Genomic DNA, 21,724 nt, shown 5'->3' with positions numbered 1-21,724 from the left:
GTCTCACTCTGTCACCCAGGCTGGAGTGCAGTGGTGCCATCTTGGCTCACTGCAACCTCTGCCTCCTGGGTTCAAGCAATTCTCTGCCTCAGCCTCCCAAGTAGCTGGGATTACAGGCACCCACCACCACACCCAGCTAATTTTTGTATTTTTAGTAGAAACAGGGTTTCACCATGATGGCCAGGCTGGTCTTGAACTCCTGACCTCATGAGCCACCAGCCTCAGCCTCCCAAAGTGCTGGGATTACAGGTGTGAGCTACCACGCCCAGCACAGATTACAGCTTTATCTTAAGGATATCTTCAACCACCACACAGCCCTTTCCAGATTCCCCACAGAGATAAAATTTGGTTTTTCTAGATATCCATCAGCCACCCAAATAAATCATCTCTTAAAATGGCTGCTAATACAAATGACTCTCACTCGTTCGCTCTCTCACTCTCACATGCAAACAGAATTCAACATTCCTTTTAAATACAGATAATTTTTAAATAATGGCCTAATTAGAGTTTTCTCCGCAACACGATTTAAAAACCTGGAAATGGTAGTTTAAACAAAAAATTATGACAAAATCTTGAAAGAATAAATTTTAGCAAAACTACCACATAAATTCAGATAAATCCAGATTGGCTATCTAAACAGTCTGGTGTACACTTTCAGCACAATGAAATCTAACCCTTTCAAGTAGTGACATCAGACTCCACATTCTCAATCTTCTCACCTTTCCGAAAGCAGATGCTCCAGCACAGATGTGTGTGTAATTGAATTGCTTCTGAGTTGCCAAAATCAATGGTGTCAGTTCCTCTGAGAATTAAACACATTTGATAAAAAATATCTTGGAATATTTTCATATTCATATATTCAAACATAATTTAGACACCATATTTTTTCCACTGAAAAGCCTCACCTGGAAGTAGGCCTTTGTATGCATCATGCTGAGCCACCAGAACCTTTCCTACGCCTGCTACTTTACAGAGATCTTGTGCCACCTGTGATTAAAAGATAAGTTCCTAATTATCCATCTATCAGAAATACACAAATAGAGCCATCACTATAAATATTAACAGATCATAAAATCTTAATGGCCAACTGTAAAAATTACTCTTATTAGCAAAAGGGCCACTTAAGAATTTACATATATTCCAGGCAGGAACAGAGGCTCACACCTGTAATCCTACCACTTCAGAAGGCTGAGGCAGGCGGATTACCTGAGGTCAGGAGTTGGCATGGCGAAACCCCATCTCTACTAAAAATACAAAAATTAGCTGGGCATGGTGGCAGGCACCTGTAATCCCAGCTACTCGAGAGGCTGAGGCAAGGAAATCGTTTGAACCCAGAAGGCGGAGGTTGCAGTGAGCCAAGACTGCGCCACTTCACTCCAGCCTGGGTGGAAAAGCAAAACTCTATCTCAAAAAAAAGAATTAAAATATATTCCTTAACAAAGAAAATCTAATGCCAATTGATCTTACTACTGACTGACCTTACACTCTCCCACTAACCAAGCATTTCAAACAAAAATTCCTGTGTTCAAAAAGAAAAGTGCTAATTGACAAACCAAAATCAACATGGCTCTTTATTCAAATTTAGTTATAAATTGTGCTTTTCTCTTTAGTCCAATCCAAGTGTAAATTCAATATCTTGGAAATGGTGAAAATGAAATTATCTTAGTAATATCCCATTGTCAACACTGAGTTCCTGCCCACATACATATATTTATCTATGACAAAGCAAAATATTGCTATTTTAATTCTTCATTTTTCCTGTTTGGAATCAGAATGGGGTTCTGAGAAAGCTTTTTGACCACTCAGATTTTCTATATTCAGAAGGTAATTAGATTTCTCCTTTTTAAGTATCTTTATTACATCATGGCTGGTTTCTGCTTTAGCAAAATCATATCAGTCATATTATCATCTTCTGTCTCCTTTTTACCCCAAACTGATTCATTGATTCACTGATGAGTAGGATTAAAAGGCTGTGCCTTCTGCCACCCTCACATGGACTGTTAGCTTGAAACAATATTCACTGAAGAAAGGATGCAGTACAAAAATACTCTGCTAAGCCAAGTGTTCACCGGCATACCATTTTATACTACAGAGACCTTCATTGTGAATGCAGCTGTACTTAGCTTCTCAAACTTTAAGAGAATTTCCAATTAAGAAACCCAGTTAATTGCAATGTAGCTGCATAGCAACCTGGGATAGAAAATGGGACAGAATTTTCCCATTGAAATTATCTTGTTTTTACTGGCAAAAACTCTGACATTATACAGAAGAATAGCTTGCTGTTTATGACAAATAGCTGAATAAAATGGTATAAAACTGAACTGTATTAACAATCTTTTTATACAGGTACTGATTGTTTTCTTTAAAATTAGAACCTGACAGGTTAAGATTGAAACTGAGTACAGAAGATAATTTCTATTTTGATTTTTCTCAAAGTAGTATAAAGCATCAAAATATTTTTAAAGTATTATTACAATAATTATTTTAAATCACAGCAAAACAAACAACAAATCAAAATTCATATATATCCAAAAACAGGGCAACCAAAAAGATAGCTTACCATCACACACCGTGGCTAATACAGAAATATGAAAAGACAGCTGAATCACCACACATCATACACTGTGGCTATCAACTATGTAAGAGTCTATAGTTGTTAGCAGGAAACAGGTAAAGAAATCCACATAACTAATCATAAACCCGCCAGAATATGTTCAAGATATCAATTTAATGTAAAAAATTTGACAGAAGCAATACCAGCAGTATGAACCCGCATTATCACACACTCTGCATTTTTTAATATATTTTTTGAGACAGAGTCTCATTCTGTCACACAGGCTGGAGTGCAGCGGCACCATCTCTGCTTATTGCAACCTCTGCCACCCAGTGGTTCGCCTGCCTCAGCCTTCCGAGTAGCTGGGACTGCAGGCACGCACCACCACGCCCGACTAATTTTTGTATTTTTAGTAGAGACAGGGTTTTGCCATGTTTCCCAGGCTGGTCTCAAACACCTGACCTCAAGTGATCCACCCACTTCAGCCTCCCAAAGTGCTGGGATTAAAGGCATGAGCCACCATGCCCGAACAGCATCAATTATTTAATAAAACATAAAATCCTCAAAACGTACTCCCTCCAGATTTACTCCTCTGTGAAGTTTAAGCCCCCAACTACACACTCAGCAACTCCTACACCATGTGAGAGGGAACTGGTGGCTCAAGCTGTGTAAGCTTAACTGGAAGCACTCATCTACACTGCAGCCCATTGGCACAGCACCTTTCTAGAGGGTTGGTATCCCAAGCTCTTACCATCTGATTTCTACAATAACAACAAAAAAACATCTTTTAGTACCAGCTAGGGTTTGGAAAGAAGAGTACTTAACATTCAAATTCTTCTACCAATTAAAAATTAACATCCATAATACTTTGTCCAGATTTACCACTTTCAGGAATTAGAAGCAATTAGCAAGTATATTCATCAACACAAAAAAGGGATCAGCTATTAACCTCTAAGAGGACTCAAATATTATCATTCTACTTGGTACCTGATGGCACATGATGGTGCCAATGGAACTAAATCACGTATTCTACCTCATTTCAAAAGATAAAATGCTCAGTGAGCAAACCTTTTAGTTCTTCTTTCACACATGGTAATGGTTGTGACACTGGCCATTTAATGAGGATTAGAGCCCAGTTTGGGTTACAGTCCTCAGCATAATTCTCTGTTGCCATCTTTTCCTGTCTCTTAATGGAGATTATATTTGCTATGGCTGACCTGAAAAATTTCTCACCTTGTCACATTTGGTTCCAGCTACTAAGCAGGACACTTCACCTCCAAGACGTTTGGCTGCAGTAATGGTATTTAAAGTAATGGGTGCTAGGGAATCATTTGCATGTTCAGCTATTACCAGGGTACTCTGAAATCGTAGCAGTGAGGCCTAAAAAGAGAAAAGAGTGGAAAAAAAGTAAAGAATGTTATCACAGGTTTTTTTCTTTTACTCTAATTGTTAAGCGCATATGCTTTTAAAAAAACTATCCTGTACACAATACTGTTGTATAAATTTATAAAATACTTGTTCAATAGCAAAAATCTAGCAATTTGTGTCTATTACTGTACTACTAATGTTCTTACCTAATAAAAATAAGAATACAAATTAGCCTTCTATTGTTATGAAAAACGTTAATTACTTCAAAACAATTTTCCCACTAATCTACATCTGATAAGAAACTACTATATACCTAAATGTAAATTCCTTAGAAAGAACATATTAACTACCTAACTAGGAACTGGTCAAATTCTACTACCGATTACATTTGGTTACATACTGTACTAAGAAGTACAGTATAATCAGAAATAATGGGTTTGAAATCAGTCACCAAAGTTGATGCCTATTGCTTCGGTCAAAATGCATTCAATTCCAAAATAACTGATAATGGATATATGTTTTTAAAATATGACACTAAACAGCAATTTTGCCAGGTTTTGACTGTTCAAATACGCTTCTGAATTCAAAAAAAGAAGCCTGCAGACAGTATCTTGGAACCAACGAATATCCAGCCCTATCTAATGTAGACTATTCGTTCATGGTCATGTGGAATAATTTCAAACACAAAGATGAACAAGAATGGTCCCTGTGCTCAAATATTTCACAGGAAATTAGACTTGTTCACAAACAATTATAAAAGAGAACAGGGCTTTTTAAACAACGAAGAGATCCAAAATGTTGAAGGCTACAGATCATGAAATAGAAGGAGGGAAGGAAGTTCAGGTGCTCCTATCATATGAGAAGATGAAGAATGGCATCATGGGCATGAGGAAAAAGAAAATCCTGGAACGATTCTTATGGAAAATAGCAAAGAAAAATGAGAAAAAGAGGAACTGTGGATCAAACAGCATGACTGTGTGGCTTAATTCAGCAATAACCGTAGCTCTGGAGTTGGAGTGAAGAAAGCATAGCATGAAATTTACCCAGAGTTGGAAACTTAAAAGGAGGGTATGAATTGAAGGGAAGTCAGGACAATTCCTGGAATGAAATGAAAATCCTTAGAAAGCAAATACGATGCCTGCTCATATTTTGTATCCCCAGAATCAAGTGCAAACATCTTTTCCAACGTCCATCTGTAGAATTAATTATGTGGTACCCTTTCTTTTTTTATTGGAAGAGCACCATATTTTGGAATAAGACCCAGCGGTATAATTTATTATTTAAATCACATTTCACAAGAATTGCCAGTAACAAGCTATTTATTACCAATATATATCAGACATCATATTTTTGATTATGTTTCACATATCATTTACCATAAAAATTATGAGATTTCCATCACCATTTGAAGAATAAATCCAAGATTTGGTGGCAGAAGGCCCATATTTGCTGTAAATTATAGTTCTATCATAAGATAAATTAAGTAGTTATCCTAAGGAGCTATCAAGCTTTTAGAACTTCCAATTGGAGATTATATATAATTTTTAAAAGATTTATCAAAATTAGATTTATAAGCATAAACAACAAAAAAGAATATATTTAGGAACCCACTCAGACCTTCTATCTGATCGATTTTTACTAAGCGGCATATGCATTATGAAGGTACTCTATTTTATTGACTCCTTTATAATTTTTAAAATATTAAACTTCCTCCTAATTCAATGTTTTACATTCCATTTCTCAGATACCACCCAGAGAGAAGCTATAGTATCTAGGCATGGTTATGTGGCTTAATTCAGTAACAATGGTTGTGTGGAACCTACAGCAGAAGAAATTGGCCTGCAACCTTTAAAATGTTATTCTATAATCTAAAGATAATCTGCAAATTTGAGACAGTTTCCCTCTGTTACCCAGGCGAAAGTGCAGTGGCATGCTCTTGGCTCACTGCAACCTCTGCCTCAAGGGCAATACTCCTGCCTCAGCCTTCCAAGTAGCTGGGACTACTGGCATATACTACCACACCCAGCTAATTTTTGTATTTTTAGTAGGGACTGGAGTTTTACCATGTTGGCCAGGCTGGCCCTGAACTCCTGACCTCAAATGATCTGCCTGCCTCAGCCTCCCAAAGTGCTGGGATTATAGGCATGAGCCACCACGCCTGGCCAAGATTAGAAATTTTAAAACTGCATCTATAGAAGGGTTCTAGAAAGCTATCTCAGGAGCCACCACATTGGATAAGGTAGGAGCTAGACATGTACAGCTGCTAGAACGCTCCCTACCCAACTTTGCTTTAACCAGATTAACTAAACTAATATTGCTACGCACTGTACGAAGCAGTTTTATACATAGTATCTTATTTAAAACTCTTAGAGATTGTTTTTTTGAGACACTTTTTTTAGAACGTCTATGATGGAGGTTCTAGTATTACTCTGACTTCACAGATGAGGAAACTGGAACTTAGCGGCTACACAGGTAGGATGCAGAGTCAGGTTATTCTAAGTCCAGATAGTCTGACTCCTGAATTTGAGTTCCTAATTACCATTGCACAACAAAGCACCATCATTTTTAGCTGTTTTATACATGGGTCATTCCTGTAAGATTTCACTTGGCAAACATTCTCGTGCTTAAAAAAAAAATAGCACTGGTCAAAAAGAAAAATATGATCTCAAAAGACCTCTTTTCCTGCTCTAAAAATTCTGTAGAAGAGTAGTATAGAACATGACTAAAGAGTAAAAAAGTACATGTCCATTACTGAAAAGGTTTTAAAGGAAACAAATTTTCATTTTATTATTTTATAACCCATTGCCTCTTTACACTTTAGGATCGATCCTCTTTTAACAGTAGTTATGGGAGGAAAAGGAGCCAAAATCTTAAACATTTGAAGATAAAAGACTGAAATACTTAATGAGGTAATTGCCTCAAAAGGAATCTCAATCTCTTCAAACACTGCTATTTAAATAAAAATTAACTATGCAGGCCCATGCCACCCATAAATTCTCAGTCACCAGCCTTACCTGGGCCCTCAAAACTGCCTAGCAATGCTACCACGACTTCCTTGCTGGCACTCGCACTTACCCTCCACAGCAATGATTTCAAATATCCTCTCCTGATGTTTCTCTTCTTTTTTTTTTTTTTTTTTTGGAAACAAGGTCTCCTTCTATTACCCAGTATTGACTACACTGACACAATCACAGCGTTCTGCAGCCTCAACCTCCCAGGCTCAAGCGTTCCTCCCATCTCAGCCTCCCAAGTCGCTAGGACCACAGGTACACACCACCATGTCCAGCCAATTATTTATTTATTTATTTTTTGGTAGAGACAGGGTCTTAGTATGTTGCCCGCACTGGTCTTAAACTCCTGGGCTCAGACGATCCTCCCACCTTGGTCTCCCAAAGTGCTGGGATTACAGGCATGAGCCACCGTGCCTGCCTCCTGATGTTTCTTAAACCACCAACACATTCTGCCCCCTACTCTTAGAAGGCAGCCTCACCTCTTACTTCACAATGACAACTGAAGCCATCAGATGGGACCTGCTTTCCTTTCCTGATATTCAACATAGAAATTCCTGTCCCTGCCCTATCACAATTCCTGTCCTTGCTCTATCACAATGGAAGCTGCTGTGGGTCCTTTCTCCTGGGTCTGATCCCTTTGTCTGGGATCCAGATTCCACTTTCTTGAATCCACTCAGAGACTTTCCGTAATCTGCACTTCCCAGTAACGTCTCCAGCTTCTCCCTTTACCCTGGTTCCTTCTCATCAACATTTAAACATGATTGAGGCTCTCCATTCTCAGCAATCCCGCTAAAAAGCCACAGTCCCACATTCCACTCTAGCTTCTCTAATTCCTCATTCTCATTCACTCCTCAATTATTTGCATCTGGTTTCTGCCCTCACTCAAATTACCAACAGATCCTTTTCAGGTTTTACCTTACTTGTTATCTCAGCAATGTTTGAAGTTACTGACTACTCCCTTCTGCCTTCCATGGCTTAATTTAACCCCTATAGAAGAATGACTCAAATATTATATATATATATATATGTATATAAATCTCAAATAGGGTTCAAATCTCTTTCCTAAGTGCTAGACTTATAATTAGGTTACATCCGTATATCTAAGTGCTTAACTTGACTGTCTCATCGAACACTTTCCAACTGAGCAAATTCAAACCTTAACTCGTGTTCTCCCTGTTTCTCCAACCCCTTCCCCATACTGCTGCTTCTCCAGACTTCAAGCTGCCCAAACCACGATCAGAGAACTACCTCTGGGTTTTTTCTTCAAACTTACATCTAACCAACCATTAAAGTCATAACAATTCTTCCTTCTAAAGAGAGCTACTCCTAAATCCATTCACTCTCTCCATCATCAATACCAATATCCTAGTGCAGGTTATTATCCTTCTCCTCTATTACTACAACAGTCTCCCAACCCAGCTTGTCTCGAACTCCAATTCTGCTTCCCTCCAATCCATGTCTCTCAGTGATCTTTCCATGACACAAATCTAACATGTTATCCTCCCCCGCTTAGAACACTGCCATTGCTTCCTGCCCCCTCTGGATATGGTAAACTAGACTCCTTAGGTTGGTTTATCACGCGTTTATTTTATGGCCTGATCTACCTCCTGAACCATATATCCCTCACTCCATTTATGCCTTATTTTCAGATACTTGAACTTGCCCTGCTCTCTCAGACGTCCAGGCTTCCCACACGTTGCTCCCTCTGCCTAGAGGACCTCTTTCCCTGTTGCCCAACTAACTTCCAATTAATCATCCTTAGGTTTTCTGCTGAAAGGCCAATTCCTCCAAAAAGCCTTAGTACAGTTGCGGTGGTAAAGAGTACAGGCTTTGGAGCCACCTTGCCTGGGTTTAAATCCTACCTCCACCATAACTTTTCAGTACCTCAGTTCTCTGACTGTAAAATGGAGATGATGATAATAATACAAATTTCTCATAGACTTGTGAGGATTAAATTAATAAATGTAAAGCTCTTGGAATGGTGTCTGGAACATATTAAATCCTCAATAACTGTTGGTTGTACATAAAAGCCTTCTCTGGGCCTTCTTGGCCTAGTTAGCTTTGCTGGCACCAACATGGCACCCTGTAATTGCCTTTATTATAGCCCTTATCACGCCTGACTATATTCACCTGATTGTCTTGTCTTACCCCTTTGATATTGAGTACAGGAGCAATGTCTGATATTTCTTACCACTATAACCCTAGACTCTAGTATCCAGCACAGAGTTGATGCCTAATAAGTGAACTGAACATTCTTTTTAAAAAACTCTTCAACAGCCAGGCGCAGTGGCTCACACCTGTAATCCCAGCAATTTGGGAGGCCAAGGCCGGTGGATCACCTGAGATCAGGAGTTCGAGACCAGCCTGGCCAGAAGAGTGAAACCCGTTTCTACTAAAAATACAAAAATTAGCCAGGCATGGTGGCACACTCCATAGTCCCAGCTACTCGGGAGGCTGAAGCCTAAGAATCACTTGAACCCTGGGGGCAGAAGTTGCAGTGAGCTGAAATCCGTTGCTGCACTCCAGCCTAGGCAACAGAGCGAGACTCCATCTCAAAAAAATTAAAAAACAAAAAAACCTCTTTATCAAAAGAATGAGAAGACAAAAACAAGCCATAGACTTGGAAAAAGACATATCTGATAAAAGATATCTAAAATATATAGAGAACTCTTAAAACTCAACATAAGAAATGAACAACCTGATTTAAACATGGAGGAAGGATCTGAATGTACCTCACCAAAGAAGATACACAGATGGTCAAGAAGCTTATGAAAAGATGCTCGACATCAAGATGCCCACGAGGAAATTGCCAATTAAAATGAGATACCACTACACACTTATCAGAATAGTAAAAAACCAAAACACTGACAATAACAAATGCTGGTAAGGATGTGGGACCACAGAAACTGTCATTCATTGCTGGTAAAAATGCAAACTGGTACAGCCACTTTAGAAGACGGTTTGGCAGTTTCTTACAAAACTAAACATACTCTTACCATACAATCCACCAACTACACTCGTTTGTATATATCCAAATGAGTTGAAAACTTATGTTCACACAAAAACCAGCTGTCTACAGCAGCTTTATTCATAACTGTCAAAACTTGGAAGCAAACAAAATGTACTTCAGTAGGTGAATAGATAAATATCCATACAATGGGATCTTATTCAGCAGTAAAAGAAATGAGAAAGACATGGAGGAACCTTAAATGCATATTAGTGAAAAAAAACAGTCTGAAAAAGCTACACGCTGTCTAATTCCAGCTATATGACATTCTGTTAAAAGCATTCGTTGTAGCAACAGTGACCAGTGGCTACCAGGGATTAGGGGGACAAGGCACAGAGTTTTTTTTTTCTGGGCAGTGAAACTATTCTGTATATTACAATGGTAGAAACCTGTCATTACACATTTGTCCAGACCCACAGAAGGTACAACACAAAGAGTGAATCCTAATGTAAACTACAGACTCTGGGCAATGCTGATGTCAGTGTAGATTCATTAATTATAACAAATGGACAACTCTGGGACTACATGTTGACAGTGGAGGAAGTTGTAGGTGTGTGGACCAGGGGGACTCTCTGTACTTTCCACTGGATTTTGCTGTGAACCTAAAATTGCTCTAAGAAATAAAGTCTATTTTCTTTTTTTTTTTTTTTTTTTTGAGACGGAGTTTCGCTCTTGTTACCCAGGCTGGAGTGCAATGGCGCGATCTCGGCTCACCGCAACCTCCGCCTCCTGGGTTCAGGCAATTCTCCTGCCTCAGCCTCCTGAGTAGCTGGGATTACAGGCACGCACCACCATGCCCAGCTAATTTTTTGTATTTTTAGTAGAGACGGGGTTTCACCGTGTTGACCAGGATGGTCTCAATCTCTTGACCTCGTGATCCACCCGCCTCGGCCTCCCAAAGTGCTGGGATTACAGGCGTGAGCCACCGCGCCCGGCCTAATAAAGTCTATTTTCAAAAAATTTTATTTTTAGAGACAGTGTCTTGCTATGTTGCCCAGGCTGGCCTCCAACTCCTGGGCTCAAGTGATCCTCCTGCCTCAGCCTCCTGAGTAGTTAGGACTACAGGTGTGTACTACCACACAGGCTAAAGTCTATTTAAAAATAAAAATAAAAAAACTTTCTGCCAGGCACGGTGGCTCATGCCTATAATCCCAACACTTTAGGAAGCCAAAGCGGGTGGATCACCTGAGGTCAGGAGTTTAAGACTAGCCTAGCCAACATGGTGAAACCCCATCTCTACTAAAAATACAAAACAATTAGCTGGGTATGGTGGCACATGCTTGTAATCCCAGCTTCTTGGGAGGCTAAGGTAGGAGAATCACTTGAACCTGGGAGGCAGAGGTTGCAGTGAGCTGAGATCACAACACTGTACTCTAGCCTGGATGACAGAGCCAGACTCTGTCTCAAAAAAAAAAAAAAAAAAAAAACTTTCTGTTGCAGATTATCATTCTTTTTATAATTTCACTCTATACATTGAGCTATAAAAAGCAATTTTAAGAGTTTAAATCAACCATCCTCCAACGTTGGTTATCTAAAACATGGAGAATTACTTGATTTACTATTTTCTTAATTCTTCCATGAATGAACATAGCTAAGGCCATTCTAGACACAAAGGTGAGACATTCGTTCATTACACAGAATGGATGTTTATAAATGTTTGTTGTCACCTTACATCTTCCTCTTGTGTGTGCAGGTATGGGTATGCGTAGGAAGTTTACTGGGGAGTACTTACGGGAACCACATCCATGAGCAATCAAGGAGCAGGACTGGGCAATGGGAGAAGCTGAACTGTAATACTGCAATGCAGTCACAACAAAGATCTCAGCTGATCCCGAGAGAGCCCTGGAGCTGGGATGGCCCTTAAAGAGTTGTCAGTCACTGAAGCAAGGGCACTGTAGCTCCTCCTTTTCACATAAAGTCCAGTTACTCCAGGACTATTTTTTCTTAATTTCGAGGGCCCCTTCAGCACATTCCCCTTTACATTAGACAGAATCCACATGAACTGTTTTTTTTAATTTTGAATAATCAAACTAATGTGACTGATGCTTTCATCTGTTTCTAGTTTAATCCTGGAAATGCCATATGAAAAGAACTAAGGTGGAGACATCACCCTACTGGACTTCATATTGTATTACAAGGCTACGGTAACCAAAACAGTATGGTACTGGTACAAAAACTGACATACAACCCAACCTAACAAGTTAGAGGACACAGAAATAAGGCCATACACCTACAACCATCTGATCTTTAACAAAGGCAACAATAACAGGTAATGGGGAAAGGACTCCCCATTCTATAAATGGTGCTGGGATAACTGGCTAGCCATATGCAGAAGATTGAAACTGGACTCCTACCTTTTACCATATACAAAAATTCACTGAAAAGGGATTAAAGATTTAAATGTAGACTGGGTGCTGTGGCTCACACCTGTAATCCCAGCACTTTGGGAGGCCAAGGCAGGTGGATCACCTGAGGTCAGGAGTTTGAGACCAGCCTGACCAACATAGTGAAACCCCATCTCTGCTAAAATTAGAAAAATTAGCTGGGCATGGTGGTAGGTGCCTATAATCCCAGCTATTTGAGAGGCTAAGGAAGGAGACTCGCTTGAACTCAGGAGGCGGAAGCTGCAGTGAGCCGAGATTGCACCACTGCACTCCAGTCTGGGTGACAAAGCCAGACTCCATCTCAAAAAAAAAAAAAAGACCTCAAACTATAAAAATGCAAGAAGAAAACCTAGGAATGCCATTCTGGACATAGGCCCTGGCAAAGATTTCATTACAAACACTCCAAAAGCAATTGCAACAAAGATAAAAATTTACAAGTGAGACCTAATTAAAGAGATTCTGCACAGCCAAATAAACAACAAAGTAAACAGACAACGTATAGAATGGTAACATTTGCAAACTATGCATCTGACAAATGTCTAATAGCCAGAATCTATAAGGAACTTAAATCAACAATCAAAAAACAAATAAGCCTATTAAAAAATGGACAAATGACATCAACAGACACTTCTCATATGTGGCCAACAAGCATATAAAAATGCTCAACATAACTAATCATTAGAGAAATGCAAATAAGAATCACAATGAGACATCTCACACCAGTCAGAACGGCTATTATATAAAAGTCAAAAAACAACAGATGCTGGCAAGGCTGCAGAGAAAAGGGAATGCAAATTAGTTCAGCCACTGTGGAAAGCAATGTGATTTCTCAAAGAACTTAAAACTGCCATTGGACCCAGCAATCCCATAATTGGGTATATACCCAAAGGAATATAAACCATTTTACCATAAAGACACATGTATGTGCACGTTCATGGCAGCACTAGTCACAATAGCAAAGACATGGAATCAACCTATATGCCATGCAGAGGGTGGACTGGGTAAAGAAAATGTGGTATATATACACCATGGAATACTACACAGCCATTAAAAAGAATGAGATCAGGTCCTTTAGAGCAACATGGATGGTGCTGAATGCCATTATCCTAAGTGAATTAACGCAGGAACAAAAAACCCAACATGGAATGTTCTCTCTTGTAAGTGGCAGCCAAACATCGAGTACATATGGATACAAAGAAGGGAACAATAGATACCTGGGCCTATTTGAGGATGGAGGGTCGGAATCGAAAAACTACCTATTGGGTACTATGTTCATTACCTGGTTGGCAAAATAATCTGTACACCAACACCCAAGACACATGATTTACTCATGTAATAAATCTGCACAGTTACCCTGCAAACCTAAAATAAAATCGGTCCAGGAGTTTGAGACCAGCCTGGGCAACATGGTGAGATCGTTTCTATAAAAAATTTAAAAAAAATTAGCCAAATGTAGTGGCACATTCCTGCAATCTCAGCTACTTGGGAGACTGAGATGGAAGGATCACTTAAGCCCAGAGATTGAGGCTCCAGTGAGTCAAGATCACAACACTGCACTCCAGCCTGGGCAAGACTAAGACTCTATCTCTTAAAAAAAAGTTGGAAAAAAAAAAAACAAACATGTCTAATAAGAACACATATGATATGCAGTTAAAGTAATGATAAATGATTTAAGATAGACAAAACTAAAAAATGAAGTGATGTTTTTATTTAAAGAAAACCCTTCACACTATTATTTTATTACTCAATAACAATATAAAGGCACCTCAGTGTGCAAACATAATTTCACAGATATCCTTTCAGTGTTTTCCAGTCCTGTAACTAGATTAAACCTCTCCCAAATACTCTCTCTGTTCCCTCTGTAACAATGATCACACTTAACATGTTTCTGGCTGGGCGTGGTGGCTCACAACTGTAATCCCAGTACTTTGGGAGGCCGAGGCAGGTAGATCACCTGAGGTCAGGAGTTCAAGACCAGCCTGACCAACATGGAGAAATCCCATCTCTACTAAAAATATATAATTAGCCGGGTGTAGTGGCAGGCACCTATAATCCCAGCTACTTGAGAGGCTGAGGCTGAGGCAGGAGAATTACATCAAACCAGGAGGCGGAGGTTGTAGTGAACTGAGATGGTACCATTGCACTTCAGCCTGGGCAACAAGTGCAAAACTCCGTCTCTAAATAAATAAATAAGGTGTTTCTTCCTCAATCTGTTTGCATCACAAGGACAGGGACTAGGTCTCTCTTGTTCTCCACTGCGATCTTGGTATCTCTGGCATACGGTTGGTACTCAATGAATATTTGGTAACTGAAAACTTTTCTTAAAACAATAAAAAACTAAAAAGCAACTGTTTCCTCATTGATAATGTAATCATCTAAATATGTATAAGGGTAGCTAAACAATATATAAACTGTTACATCACTAAAACAGACACCCCGTCATACTTTTAGAGAAGTTCTCTATACTCTGACTAGACTTGGTTGCAAACAGCAAACTATGAAGTTTTCTTTCTCATGCCAGCCACATATCCATACGAAGCTGACTGGTCTTTATGAGACAGTACACTTCTTGTGGGCAGAGTTTAAAGAGGTTATCACCCTCTCTGCACCCTTTCAAAGCCAAACTTCTTGAAAATAATTTCCACAGATACCAACTCCACTACCTCACCTTTTTCTCAATTACTTACTCAAACTGGCTTTCACTTCCACAGCACTGAATCCAATCCTTCCAAAGTCACCAAAAAGTTCATTATAGCTAAGTCCAACGAACACATTTTGGTCCTTCTCTTATTCAACCTCAATAGTTTTTGGGTTTTTTTGGAGGGGGTGTGGTGTTTGAGATTGGGTCTTGCTTGCTATGTTGCCCTGGCTGGTCTCCTGAACTCAAGTGATATGCTCACAGGCATATGAAATTGTGCCCAGCGTCAGCTTCATTTTTGAAATTGTTTTTACTTTTCAGTTTCTTAGAGTTCTTGCTATGACTTGAATTGTATATTCACATAGTAAACTACCACAGATGCTAAAAGAAGGGAAAAAAAAAAAGCTGAAATCTCTGTACTTTCCATTACAAACCCATTTACAACCTAAAGTAGTAAGAATGATTTTAACCTATACTGCCTCCCCAATCATCTTCAGAAATCAGGTGTAATAAGGGTATGGGGGGAGGGTGGCGTTTGCTTCTTAATGAAAAAAGTTAATAAAATGGCAAGAATAAGCTATAAAGTCTTTCCAAGTCATACCCAAATGGATAAATAATATATAATTAAAGTCACCTATCCCTATTTTAACATACACTTTGTAATTTAAAAAATGTATATTATATTTCTGTACTTTAAATGTTTCCTTTAGTCTTTTTAGTAATAAAATACAGCAGCTTTTAATCATGACCAGAAATATTATATGACATTGACTGTAATACTAAAAACACAGTCAATTTACTTCACTTTAAGAACAGACAAGACTCTCAGTAGACACATTGGCAGGTATCATAATTTTACTGAATTCACCTTACACAATAAATTTTCTTTTAGAACCACACCAAAATTGGCTCGCTTTCTTCTTTCAAGAGAAATTTAAATTTGCATGTAAGTTACAGAGTTCAATCTTATTCATCAATACTAGACAGAAAAATGTCATGTTCCTTCACACCAGCTTCGTAGTTTCTCAATCCTGATAGATACTCCTTCCCACCTGGCAATGAACACAGTAACAAAAATAGTCAAATGACCTTGAAAGTGCTGTTTCACTTACCACAGAAATATTTTTTGGCATCTTCTTATTCATTAATAAATCAATTTCAAGAGCAAATCAATAAAATAATAACAATAATTAGGATTACTATCCCTGCAAGAATATTAAATGCAAATGCCTACTTATTTTCCTCTCGGTGTGTTCTCTAGCTCTTTATTACAGACATTAAAACTACCGGGCCGGGCGCGGTGGCTCAAGCCTGTAATCCCAGCATTTTGGGAGGCCGAGGCAGGTGGATCGCGAGGTCAAGAGATCGAGACCATCCTGGTCAACATGGTGAAACCCTGTCTCTACTAAAAATACAAAACATTAGCTGGGCATGGTGGCGCGTGCCTGTAATCCCCGCTACTCAGGAGGCTGAGGCAGGAGAATTGCCTGAACCCAGCCATTGCACTCCAGCCTGGGTAACAAGAGCGAAGCTCCGTCTCAAAAAAAAAAACAAAAAAACCTACCTTCGTTAACAGATGACTTTGAGGTTTGAGGACCATTCCCACACACACAAGGATGAAAGACTTTGCTCAATGGCACAAATCAGTCAAAACTGAAAATGGAAACTTACATTCCAAATGCAAGTCACTGAACTTATACTAACTGTTTTATAAGCTGGTTAAAAAATATATACAAAAAGTTTACCATCTTTTTTTAATTTTTTTTTTTTTTTTTTGGAAACAGAGCCTTACTTACTCTGTCACCCAGGCTGGAATGCAGTGATGCTATCTGGGCTCACCACTACAGCCCTGAACTCCCAGGTTCAAGCAATTCTCGTGCCTCAGCCTCCTGAGTAACTGGGACTACAGGTGTGCGCCACAGAGCTCGGCTAATTGTTTTGGTAGAGATAGTGTTTTGCCATATTGCCCAGGCTGGTCTCAAACTCCTGAGCTCAGGTGACCCACCTACCTCAGCCTCCCAAAGTGCTGGGATTACAGGTGTGAGCCACCATGCCTGGCCCCAACTTAATCATTTTTAAGTGTATAGTTTATTAGTGTTAACTATATTCACATTGTTAACGGTTTATGGTAATCTTTTAACTAGAGTTCCTAACTTTATTTTTTAAAATACGGTTTGGGAAATGTATCCTCTTCCTATATGCATTAATGGTTACTTACAGAACAATTTTTTTTTTTTAAGAGTGGGGATTTGAGATAAACTATTTTGACCTTGTGAGAGCAAACATATATACGTAAATAAACAGGAGTCAGATTGAACGGACTCCCACTTTACAAATACGAGACAACTTGAACATAAGGTAGAAATGGATTATAACCTACTAAACAAGAATCCATAAATCCATAAATATGCAAGAAGATAATGTTCTTCCATATAGCAGAATAACTAAAAAATGTAGAAGGTATCATGGAAATAGAAAATCACTATTTTGCATCATAGTAATCATTTATCAGGCAAAAATCAACAGATGCTAAGAGTGGGTAAAAGTCTGATCAGAGGCCTGGCACAGTGGCTCACGCCTGTAATCCCAGCACTGTAGGAGGCCAAGGCGGGTGGATCAAGAGGTCAGAAGATCGAGACCAGGCTGGCTAACATGGTGAAACCCCGTCTCTACTAAAAATACAAAAATTAGCTGGGTGTGGTGGCACATGCCTGTAATCCCAGCTACTCAGAAGACAGAGACACGAGCATTGCTTGAAAACAGGAGACAGAGGTTGCCAACAGGCCCACTGCATTCCAGCCTGGGTGATAGAGCAAGACTCTGTCTCAGAAAAAACAAACAAAAAAAAATGGCTGATGAAAAATAGGAGAGTTACATACACAGCCTCAATGTATCTCCTCACAAATTAGTTAAAAATTACAAAAGGAGGAGTATTAACTTGACAGTGTAAAAACCTGGCAAACACCACTTTGGCTAAGTAATTAAAGTTAGCATTACCACTAATGGGATAAACCAACATTAAGTACCTCCTAATATGATGCACAGGGAACACAGTATCACTTTTGTGCTATTTCCACCAAGAACAAATGACCTGAATCTAATCATAAGGAAACACCAGACAAACCCAAATTGAATGACAGTCTAGAAAACAGAAGGCCTGAAAAAAAAAAAAAAAAAAAAAAAAAAAAAAAAAAAAAAAAAAAAAAAAAAAAAAAAAAAAAAAAAAAGAAAAAGAAAATAGAAGGCCTGTACTCTTCAAATACACCAATGTCACCAAACCCAAAGGAAGGCTGAGTAAAGAGACATGAAAACCACATGCAGGGCACCGGGAGTGTCTTAGGCCAAAATAAGGAAAATTGCTATAAACAGTACTAATGAGACAACTGGCAAAACTGAACATCCGTAGATTAGAAAACAGTATTTTATTGTGAAACTCCCAGATACTGCCAATTACAGTGCAGTTAGAAAGTGAACTTCTTCGTTCTTTTAAAATATCACTGAATTATTTAGGAGTAAAGGGCACATTTGCAACGTACTTTCAAATGATTCAGAAAGATAGTATTATGTATATATGTAGAAAGATAAGGACCGGGCGCGGTGGCTCACGCCTGTAATCCCAGAACTTTGGGAGGCCGAGGCGGGTGGATCATGAGGTCAAGAGATCGAGACCATCCTGGTCAACATGGTGAAACCCCGTCTCTACTAAAAATACAAAAAATTAGCTGGGCGTGGTGGCGAGTGCCTGTAATCCCAGCTACTCAGGAGGCTGAGGCAGGAGAATTGCCTGAGCCCAGGAGGCGGAGGTTGCGGTGAGCCGAGACCGCGCCATTGCACTCCAGCCTGGGTAACAAGAGCGAAACTCCGTCTCAAAAAAAAAAAAAAAAAAGATAAACCAAATGTGTCAAACTGCTAACATGCTGGGAAAACCAGGGAAAGGGTTTTGAGATTTTTTCCTACTATTCTTACAACTTTTCTATAAGGGCAACTGCTTCAAAATTTAAAAGCTTAAATACCAGGTATATGTACCTATTAATATACGTGTCCACTTTATAAGTGTTGCCACCATTTCTTTTATGCTAGAAATTCAAATCTCTCAAACATTCTTTTTTTTTTTTTTTTTTTTTTTGAGACGGAGTTTCACTCATGTTACCCAGGCTGGAGTGCAATGGCACGATCTCGGCTCACCGCAGCCTCCCCCTCCTGGGTTCAGGCAACTCTCCTGCCTCAACCTCCTGAGTAGCTGGGATTACAGGCACGCGCCACCATGCCCAGCTAATGTTTTATATTTTTAGTAGAGACGGGGTTTCACCATGTTGACCAGGATGGTCTCGATCTCTTGACCTCGTGATCCACCCGCCTCGGCCTCCCAAAGTGCTGGGATTACAGGCGTGAGCCACCGCGCCCCGCTCAAACATTCTTAATGACTTTAAAACAGCTATTCTACTTAGCCTGACTTCAAATTTTAAAAACAAGTCAAGGTCAAAGTCCTTGGCAAACCACAATGAATATTTGGAAATCATGTCTATACACATTAGCCAATGGTGTGGATAATAAGAATTACTTAATCATTCCATTTTTTTCTGTTAGCTCTACAAAATTATTGAGTCCTAAATTCCATCCCCCACCACAATTATAATTTCACTTAGGCCAGACTTGTAATCTGTCCACAGAATTGTTTTCCAACTGTTGCACAGAGAAGCATTCTTCTGTAAGTCTGGCTCTGGTTCCTGGAATTTCCCCAAATTCATGACTTTCACTTGTTTACGTCTAGATCCCCTAACGGCGCGGGGGGGGGGGGGGGGGGGTGGGGAGCTGGGGAGAGATAGCAAGGGGAGAGATGCCAGAGGTAGGTGATGGGCGGAATATGTCCTGAGGGGAAGACAGGACACTAACCTGAAACATATGGGTTTAAACTCTTTAGGGGAAGGTGAAGTCAGGGATCAAGACTTTTTATCAAACAAGGAACACACACAAGAAAAAAAGATGTCTAAGGCCAGGTGCAGTAGCTCACTCCTGTAATCCCAGGACTTTGGGAGGCCAAGGCAGGTGGATCACTTGAGGCCAAGAGTTCAAGATCAGCCTAGGCAATAAGTCAAAACCCCATCTCTTATAAAAAATACAGGAAAAAAATATTAACCAGGCGTAGTGATGTGCACCTGTGGTCCCTGCTACTTGGGAAGCTGAGGAGAATCGCATGAACCCGGGAGGTGAAGGTTGCAGTGAGCCCAGATGGTGCTACTGCACTCCACTGCAGCCTGGGCAACAGAGCCAGACCCTGTCTCAAAAAAAAAAAAAAAAAAAAAAGAGTCTGTGAGAAAGAGAAAAAGAAAGAGTCCAATGTCTACAGGAGTGGATGGAGAAAATATCCATGTGCCAAAAAAAAAAAAAAATTAGAAAAGGTACAAACCATTAGGTAAGTTTCTGACCCAAGTTTACCAATCTTGTTTCTCCTTTCACCTAAATGTAAATTAGGAAAACTACAGAATCAACAATATAAATTATTACTTGACTTACGACTGGTTTCCAAATACTACTCTCCCACAGCATTGAGAACGAAAATATATTTCCTATCAGTCCTTCTCACAAAGGAAGAGAGAAATGTGGTTTGTCACTAATGAAACACCGAAAATGTACCACTGTCACCAGTTACCTGGCTATTTCACCTACAATATGCTGGTTAAAAGCAGGTCAGTATATAAAAAGGCGTCTGCCTTTGAAAATTAGCTAAAGCTGTCAAAACGGACCACAGGTTTTACACATGCAATCACCTAAACTCAGCCCTATTCCATACGCCAGAAAGCAGAGCCAGCTTCCATAACCAGCCACGCCACCTCCCACCCCACCCCACCCCATCCCACCCCGGCCCTAAGTGAGTGGGTCGTAGCAGCCACAGCGCGCCCAAAGGGTTTATTTCTTCCAGAAACGTCGGCCCCTGGAAGGAATCCAGGTTTTAAACTTTCCCCAACAGGGCATTCCCCGGCGACATTTTGTTCCCTCGGGTGTGGAACAAATGTGGAGGACCTGGCGGCCCGAAAGTGCCCAGAATGACTGAGAAAGGTGGGAAGCGGCAGGGCAGACAGTGGACCAGGAGGACGGGCAGCAGACGCGCAAATTCACATCATTCGGGGTCATCTTGACCCCCGACCTCTGACTTCTGCCCCGAGCTGGCGGCCCGGAAGGAGTCCAGGGCAGGCCCCAGAACTTTGGAACAAGCCCCAGGCTGGGACCTGCCGACCGGCGAGAGGGCTGGTCCGGTCTCACGGAGCCGGGGACCTTTGCAAGACCCCATAGGGACGGCAGGTTGAGGGGGGACCGTCCCTGGGGTCGCCCTCCCCGTCCGGACTCACCGCCCTCCGGAGCTGCCCCGGAGCCGCCGCTCGGAACATCGTCTCCGCTCCGGCCGCAAGCTCGGGCTCCCAGCAGCCGGTGCCCGGCCGAGCGGCGCCGCCTCCTCCAGTCACCTAACGCTCGCGAGACGCGCGAACGAGATCGGACGCCCTAGGCCTGGAGCCCGAGCCCGCGGTTCCCGCCTGCCCATTGGGCGGCCGCGCAGCCAATGGAGGGCAGAAGTGAGGCGCTAGACTGGGAAGTGGGGCAAAGGTGAGGCTGTTCCCTTGGGGTCTTTGAGGAAGCCCGGGCCGCGGAGCTGCGGAGACGGAGTCCGCTGATGACGGAGCTCAGACTGTACTGTCTCCCAGCCCCGCAGTTGTTACAGTGAACCTTAAAACTGAGCTGACCTCGGGGTGACATACAAGTGGAGCC

The 21,724-nt window shown here is 40.6% G+C and overlaps 1 protein-coding gene across 1 annotated transcript in view; it reads right to left on the bottom strand.

Annotated features, from left to right (window-relative positions):
* The window catches only part of ETFA (electron transfer flavoprotein subunit alpha), an 83,638-nt gene extending 62,190 nt beyond the window's left edge, over positions 1–21,448 (bottom strand). The window contains exons 1-4 of the mRNA XM_017518214.2: positions 21,310–21,448; positions 3,788–3,934; positions 906–987; positions 720–802 (exon numbers count right to left, since the gene is read on the bottom strand). Coding sequence (XP_017373703.1) covers positions 720–802; positions 906–987; positions 3,788–3,934; positions 21,310–21,348 — 351 coding nt within the window. The 5' untranslated portion in view covers positions 21,349–21,448. The remainder of the gene's footprint in view (positions 1–719; positions 803–905; positions 988–3,787; positions 3,935–21,309) is intronic.
* Between the last annotated feature and the right edge of the window lie 276 nt (positions 21,449–21,724).

Source organism: Cebus imitator, unplaced genomic scaffold (assembly GCF_001604975.1).
Source record: "Cebus imitator isolate Cc_AM_T3 unplaced genomic scaffold, Cebus_imitator-1.0 Scaffold664, whole genome shotgun sequence".
Taxonomy (NCBI): domain Eukaryota; kingdom Metazoa; phylum Chordata; class Mammalia; order Primates; family Cebidae; genus Cebus; species Cebus imitator.
This window is presented reverse-complemented; position numbering and strand designations above follow the sequence as displayed.